The sequence below is a fragment of the Convolutriloba macropyga genome, chromosome 2 (genome assembly GCF_964194025.1).
Source record: "Convolutriloba macropyga chromosome 2, txConMacr16.3, whole genome shotgun sequence".
NCBI classification, from domain to species: domain Eukaryota; kingdom Metazoa; phylum Xenacoelomorpha; order Acoela; family Convolutidae; genus Convolutriloba; species Convolutriloba macropyga.
Window position 1 is genome coordinate 41,840,050 of NC_134469.1, and position 7,942 is coordinate 41,847,991.

At 41.3% G+C, this 7,942-nt stretch overlaps 1 protein-coding gene across 1 annotated transcript; it reads right to left on the bottom strand.

The window, feature by feature from the left end:
- Positions 1–124: 124 nt before the first annotated feature.
- On the bottom strand, positions 125–6,633 carry LOC142334906 (uncharacterized). Its single transcript, XM_075383235.1, has 4 exons — positions 5,694–6,633; positions 2,170–4,880; positions 1,225–1,641; positions 125–202 (listed from the first exon to the last, which is right to left on the bottom strand). Exons 1-4 carry the CDS (start codon positions 6,631–6,633, stop codon positions 125–127), a joined length of 4,146 nt encoding a protein of 1,381 aa, XP_075239350.1.
- Positions 6,634–7,942: the final 1,309 nt, after the last annotated feature.

The window sequence follows — 7,942 nt, forward strand, 5'->3', positions numbered from 1 at the left end:
AGCACACTCCAAATTAATTTTTGCAGATAAGCTCCAATTGAGGCCTCATACGCCATCTCTCAAAGTCTATACGGACTTAATCACCTGGTCAGTTTCGAACACAATAGAAGCCATAAACTTGATTTCAGATTAATCCAACCAGAGCCCAGTTTGCATCATCACATCCCGATGCCGACGAGACTACATGGACGGATAGGACAGCCTTCACCAAAAAATTTCATTGACATAGTACACGACAAGCACTCGACTCCCCAAAATCTCTCGATATCAAGTATATTGCGGAATTGAACAAAATATACGGCAAAAATCACCTGTCTTAAGCGAACGGTGAAGTGTGGTACGTGAATGTACAAACTAGCAACAAATTATATCGATGTACTCTCATATTTCTATTAAAATATCACAAATTTTTTATTATTTATACACAATCCTATTGGACACCTGTTATCAAAACATCTTAATTTGGGTGGGGGTTATCGTTCGAAAGTGCTATTAAAAATGTTGTTTGTTATTTTGATTTAGATTAAATAAATTAGTTTCCTTTGATTGCGAGTGTTTTGCATGATTGTATTTTGTGTTGTGAGGCTCTTGTCGAAAGTCACTTCCGTTCGTTTTCGACAAAAAGAAGTCGTGTCAGTGACATCCTCGGCCCCAACTGTAGGATCACGAACTGTTGCTGTACTGTATGATATCGGTGTAAAATCAGCAAGATAAGACAAGATAAGATAATCGATCGCAAATATAATAATTGGAAAAGGAAGTTTGGGAGGAACTGAAAGGGGAGACAGTTATGAGCGACTGAAAGGGGGACAAACTAAATTGAGCAAAAGAAAATCCCAAAAAAAGTTTGACACGCAAAAGGACTGCAAATATGGTAACAATGCTTGACTAATGATCGCAAAAATTAGACATTTGATGTGAAACTTTGCAATGATGTAACTTGTTGCATCAAATTTTGGAGACGACTTGACTTACAGTTCTATACCTTTTCCTAATGAAAACTAAAGTATACATCTGCTCGTGAGAACGAGAACACAAAATAACTCATTTGTTTATTAAGACTTTGCTTAGCTTGATGACTGGTCTTACTTTCTCACCATGTGGAGTTCTCAGTTTCACGGAGCGTACTACACCATCTGAACCGGGGTAAATTTCTATAACTTTTGCAAGAGGCCAGAGACCTCGTGGCGTGAAGTCTTCAAGTAGCCAAACCAAATCATTTACCTTGAGGTTTTCAGAAGTTTTGTTCCACTTCGACCTTGTCTGTTGATTAGGGATGTATTCGCGAAGAAATCTATTCCAAAAGTGCGAGGCTAGTTCTTGAGCAGATTTCCATGACCTGGACACGGTGACTTTTTGCGATTCGAAGAGACCAGGAGGGTAGTTAAGTGACGCACTTCCGAGTAAAAAGTGGTTAGGCGTGAGAGGCAGAGGATCGTTAATTTCACTCGGGACATTAGTTAGAGGTCTAGAGTTCATATTGGATTCAATCTCACATACCAGTGTCCACAAAATATCATCTGAAAGGGTTCTTGACCCAATTACTTTGTACAGAGATAACTTGAATATCTGCACTAGGCGTTCCCAACTTCCACCGAAGTGTGGAGCCGCAGGAGGGTTAAACACCCACTCAATTTCAACCTGCATCAGATGCAAGTGACTTGCAAAGTCTTGGGAATTTCTAAGGCTTGCAATACTGGATTGCAAAGAGTTATTTGATCCAACAAAAGATTTTCCACAATCGGAAAAGAACTTTTTTGGTTTTCCTCTACGGCTTATAAAGCGACGGATGCAATTGATTGTTGAATCTGTTGTCAAGTCAACGGCAACTTCTAGATGGACAGCGCGTACTACTAAGCACGTGAAAAGGAGTATGTATCTAGTCCTGTTTCTTCCATGTTCCTTAACTGGAAAGGGTCCTACGAAGTCTAAGCCTGTGGTTTGGAAAACGTGATGATTTTCTCTTGGTAGTCTGAACTCTGGGAGGTCAGCCATTTGGGGGGCAGCTACTTCTTGGATCATACGTCTGCATGGAATACATTGTCTAACTGTTTGTTTGACTACCGCCCTGCACCTAAGAATCCAATAGAGTTCCATTAATAAACTTCTAGTTTGTTCTGTGCCACAATGCATGTTTGTTTGGTGAAAATGTTTTATCAGTAGTCTAACACTCTGATTATTTCCATCTAGGATCAACGGGAAGCGCGCAGTTTCTAGTCTCAATGCTTTAGACAATCGTCCTCGAGCACGCAAGTGCTGGTTATGATCGACGTATGGTGATAAAGAGACAATTCTACTGGTAGATGATACTGCAATACCTTTTCTTAAGTTCGAAATTTCCACTTTAAAATCTTGATTTTGGGCACTTTTTATCAAGTAATTGTAAGCTTTTGTATAATGTGCTAGTAACAACTTGGATTCCTTTTTCCGGCATTTATCTGCAAACAAAAAGCAAAGCGCTGCAACTCTAAGTAAACGATTCCAGTTGCTGAAACGCGATATGTCAATTTGGCATTTGAGTTCTTTTCTTGGATCTGCCATTATAATTTTGACATGTTGAGCAGAGAGTAAATCTTGTTTCGGCCACGTGTTTTTATTTTGACACAAGAAGGATGGACCTAATAGCCAACGTGAGTTGACATTCATTTGGTGAACGTTGTAGCCTCGGGTACCATCGTCAGCGGGATTTCTGGTAGACGAAATGTAGAACCAATCTTGGGCGGAGGAAACGTCTAAAATTTTGGCTAGTCTGTTAGCAATGAAGATTCGATGGCGAATCTCAGGAGTCCGTAGCCAATACAAAACGGTCGTGCTATCAGACCAAAAAACTTGTTTATGGATTTCAATATCCATCTCATCTCTGACAAATTGCGCTAGTTGAGCACCATATACCGCAGCCTGTAGTTCCAAATTAGGAATCGTCATCCGTTTTATTGGCGCAACTCTTGCTTTACCGATCACAAATGCGACTGAGACGGATTCGTCAATGTGTTCAATTCGTAGATAACTGACTGCTGATAATGCTAACTCGGATGCATCTGTGAACGTGTGTAGTTCAATCGATGAAATCGGTATCTCGTTTAACAGTTTGCGAGGAAGATGTACATCCTTGAAAGACGAAAGTTCTTTTTTCAGATTCTCGAAATCAGAATTCTCATCGAGTTGTAATGGCTTGTCCCATTTTGGACCGTGGTTCCATGCTGCTTGGAGAACTTTGCGGAACCTTATTGTAAAGGGGGCGATAATTCCTAAGGGATCAAAGATGGAAGCAACAAAACGAAGTAATTTACGCTGACTCGTTTTTTCATCAAGTTTGATCTTATGGAACAATTTTTGCTCTATAACAAATGTATCGGCTTCTGGAAACCAGGGCAAACCAAGAACCTTTTGACTTTGTGGTGCGGATGTTTCTGGATTAAGTCGGATATCCGGATTCAGCAGGTCAAGAACTTGTTGACTATTTGAATTCCACTTTGTCAGATTGAAGCCACCAGTAGCAAGAACCTTTCGAGTCTCATGGACAACGTTTGAAGCTTCATTTGGACTCGATACGGCAACATACAAATCATCCATGTAAATGTTCCGCTCTATGACCTTTTGAACACTTGGATAAGTTTTTGCATTGTCCTGAGCAGATCTTCTGAGCGCGTAGGACGCTATGCAGGGTGAATCTGTAGCACCAAATATATGACTGGTGTATTCATAGGTTTCAATGCGTCCATTGTTCTTCCAGAGGAAGCGTAAGTAGGGTCGGTCTTTAGGGTCAACTTTCACCTGCATGAACATTTGTTCTATGTCTGCGCACAGCGCAATTCGATTCTCACGAAACCTCATAATGACACCAGTTAAATTGCTGAGCAAATCTGGCCCTTTCAGTAAATTAGAGTTGAGGGACTGACCCTGGAAAATGCTGGAGGCATTTGCAACTCTACGAACCTTACCAGGTTTATTTTCATTGGTCACTGGGTGATGAGGCAAAAAGGAGACATTATCTGTTAGAGATTCGGAATCATGAACTTTAACAACGTATCCTTTTTCCAAGTCTGCGTCCAGAGTAGCCTGGTACTTTTCCTTTAATATCGGATTTTTTGAAAGCTTTTGATCTAATTGGTCAAGTTGTTTTAATGCTAACCATCTGTTGTTTGGAAGAAATGCACCTTGCTTCCAGAGGAGACCTATTTGATAATGACCGTCAACAATTTTGGTCGTGGACTCTAAAATTTCAATCGCTCTTTTATCGTTTTCCGACAAAGCTTTTCGGGGCGATGCAATGCCCAAATTTTCCACTTTCATCCAATCTTGGACTAATTTGAAAAGAGAGTCGTCCATATTAGGGCAGTTTTGCACCTGAGTATACTGTACTTGTGTAGACTCATTGAGAACTAAATTCGTTTTACCGGCGCACGTCCAGCCTAATGGAGTTTCAACTCCCCATGGGGCGTTTTTTGGACCTTTTATAATTTGTTTATAGTGAATCAAGTCTAAGTTGTCAATGCCTATGATAATTGAGACATTGTTCCGTTCAAGTTCAGGAAAATTTATATGACTGAGATGATCATAATTTTGGCACAAAGCGTTTAGTTGAGCTACGTTCACTGCAGACATGTTCAAATCCGGTACTGCCATAACATCATTAAGCCTGACAGGCTCGATGGAGCTATCTATTGGCTTTATGTCAAAGCAAACTTTAGAGCAATCAATTTCCTTAGTCGTGTGATACCCACTTATAGGCATTTTACCTGTTTTTTCGAGGTTAAGACCAAGTTCTTTTGCTGTTGATTTCAGAAGTAGACTTTGACAGCTACCGTTGTCTAGGTATGCGTATGTTTTCACAGACTGGTTTCCATTTATCAATTGAACTGCCACAAAAGCTACCTGGCCTGTGCCAACAAATTGCACTGGTTTAACGATTGAGTTGCTTTTGTTCATAAAACTATCGTGCAGAAGTGTGTTATGTCTTTTGCCGCAGCCTTTTGAGCGGCAGACATTTTTTGAATTGCATTGATCTACATGATGATGTCCAAAACAATTGAAACAAAGCTTTTGTTTCATTACATGATCTTTCCGTTTCAGGGGACTCAGTGCTTGGAAATGTATGCATTTGTAGAGGTATTGGCAATTGTCATTGTTCGGACAACTAACGCTTTCTTTCGTCTTAGACTGAATTTGCCCTTGTTCCCTGTTACTCAGAAATTGATGCTTTGGGTTCGGATTTTCATTAATTCTAGTAGAGTGCGACGTTTTCCAAGCCATTTTATGAACACCAATGTTTTGAGAAGATGGGAAATTTGAGTTTGTCGGTAAATCTCGGCATGCTTTCGCATAGTTTAGGAGCCACTCAGCAAGCGCGTTTAAAGATGGCTGTGTCATGGTTTTTTCTTGGAGGTAACGGTTCCATTCGAGTCTGACTGGATTTGGTAATTTTGCTAATGCTATGTTCATGTTGATTGTAGAGTGAAGATCATGAATAAAACCGAGTTGTTGAAAGGTGTCGACGAGCGTTAGAAGAAATGAGGAGTACTGTGTATAACTTTCTGGATTTGATAAGTTTGGGTTTCTAAAGTTTGACAATTTGTCAAGAAAAGCATTGACAATCCTCTTTGAATTGCCAAAATGTTCTTGCAGTCTTGATAGAGCTGCTGCGTATAAATCACCGTTGCAACCGTAGCCATCAACTAAAGCTTTAGCTTCACCTGTGAGCAGTGATTGCAAATGGATCATTTTTTCAGCTGAAGACATGGGTGACTGGTCGATAGTTGCTTTGAAAATGCTATACCATTTTATCCACTTCATTGGATCGCCGTTGAAGGTTTCTGCGTGCAGTTTCGGGACAGATTTTTGGAAGCACACTGACATTGAGCTGGTTGAACACTGGTTTGCACTTTCCGCGTTTAGAAGTCCTCGATGATCGAAGTTATTGCTTGATGCGTTACGATTTGTTTCAGGAAAAATACTCTGAGTGGGCCAATTGAAGGAATGTGCGTTAAGCAATGACGATGGAGCGGCGTTAGCATCAAATAGTAAGCTGCTGGGTGCAGAAAAACTAACATTGCTGTTCACAGCGGGCGCTGATGAACTAACTGCATATTGCTCCTGATTGCTGATATCGATACCAGGTTGAACTGGGTTAGATAATTGGAAATTAGAGCTGTCCGGCGGACAATTCGGTCTTTTGATGGCACCAGCACTGAGACTGAAGTCCTCTCCAGTATTTATGTGTGACTTCCCCTTGACGTATTTTTTGAAATTATCGATACACTTTTTAACTTCTATCTTAAGACGACTATGTTCGCGAGAACAATTGCTCTGTTCTGATGGATCAATCAGGATTATTAATTGAGACACTACGGTTTCAAGTTTTCGCTGCTTCTCTTTTATCTCTTCAACTGTTTCCTGTAGTATGTCAACATCTTCTGATTCATCAATCGAGGAGTTTAGGTAGTCAAGGTGATAATGTATATCGTCCGTTATTATCATTTTGGAAGATTCGAGCATCTTCTGTTCTTGAAGTGTTTCTGGCTTTTCTTCAGAGAGGCTCTCTGTTGGAGCACTGGAACATTGGTGAAGATTTCCCAAGATAGTTGTTTCTCTCTGATCGCTCTCGGAGTTAGCTGTTGACCGAGTGTCTACCATGACTAAAACGTAGACTGTTTTCTTTACTTTGCTGGAGAAAAGTTTTTGGTTTTGGTTTATGCAACTCCCACCAGATAAGCAAAAACAATTTTAACTTCAAATTACTTACTGCTTGACAATTATCTTGTACAAATGTTTTCAAAGGGCTACTTACCAGCGCTATCTGGGTCTTTCTACATATATCAGTTAGCTACCTGTTAAATGCCTACCTGTTACCTGCTACCTAACTGCTGAAACTTATACAAATTAAGTCTAATTAAGGATTGTTGATAATCCAACTAACTAACACTTGCTACCTACCTGCAAACTTATACCAAACTTACCTACCTAGAAGCTCCCTAAGTTTACCTACCTAATACCTGCTACCTACCTGCTGCAATTTTTACCTACTTATACCTACCTGCAAACTTATACCAAATTTACCTACCTAGAAGCTCCCAAATTTTACCTACTTAATACCTGCTACCTACCTGCTGCAGTTTTTACCTTCTTATACCTACCTGCAAACTTATACCAAACTTACCTACCTAGAAGCTCCCGAATTTTACCTACCTAATACCTGCTACCTAACTGCTGCAACTTGTACCTACTTATACCTAAGTTCTAATTACCGGTAACTCTGTTGCTGGATACTTGCAATCTGCCTGTAAGAGCTTTTACCAATAGCTCCACACCTAAAAGGGAAATGCAGAAAGGTTGAGATAGTAATCAAGCTGGGTAGTAGACGAAAAGCAAAGATAGCGTGACTGGTATGGAAGAAAAGAGACCGGGGAGTTTGGGGCGGATAAAACCCCAAAACTGGAAAGCAAAGAAAGAGCGTGGGGTTGGGAAGGCAACCAACCTGTGGGGTTTGGGGTGGGTAAAAACCCCAAAAACCGAAAGCAAAGAAAGCGCGGGGGTTGGGGAGGCAACCAACCTGGGAGGATTTGGGGCGGGTAAAACCCCAAAAACCGAAAGCAAAGAAAGCGCGGGGGGTTGGGAAGGCAACCAACCTGGAGGGATTTGGGGCGGGTAAAACCCCAAAAACCGAAAGCAAAGAAAGCGCGGGGGGTTGGGAAGGCAACCAACCTGGGGGAATTTGGGGCGGGTAAAACCCCAAAAACCGAAAGCAAAGAAAGCGCGGGGGGTTGGGAAGGCAACCAACCTGGGGGGATTTGGGGCGGGTAAAACCCCAAAAACCGAAAGCAAAGAAAGCGCGGGGGGTTGGGAAGGCAACCAACCTGGAGGGATTTGGGGCGGGTAAAACCCCAAAAACCGAAAGCAAAGAAAACGCGGGGGTTGGGGAGGCAACCAACCTGGGGGGATTTGG

Excerpts from the sequence above, each read along its gene's own strand:
- LOC142334906 (XM_075383235.1), bottom strand. The coding sequence starts at position 6,633 with ATGGTAGACACTCGGTCAACAGCTAACTCCGAGAGCGATCAGAGAGAA. Across the intron at positions 4,881-5,693 it reads TTTGCAATCACTGCTCACAG|GCCAGGTAGCTTTTGTGGCA; the intron begins GTGAAGCTAAAG and ends TTGTTGGCACAG. Across the intron at positions 203-1,224 it reads AAACTTCTGAAAACCTCAAG|GCTGTCCTATCCGTCCATGT; the intron begins GTAAATGATTTG and ends TTTTTGGTGAAG.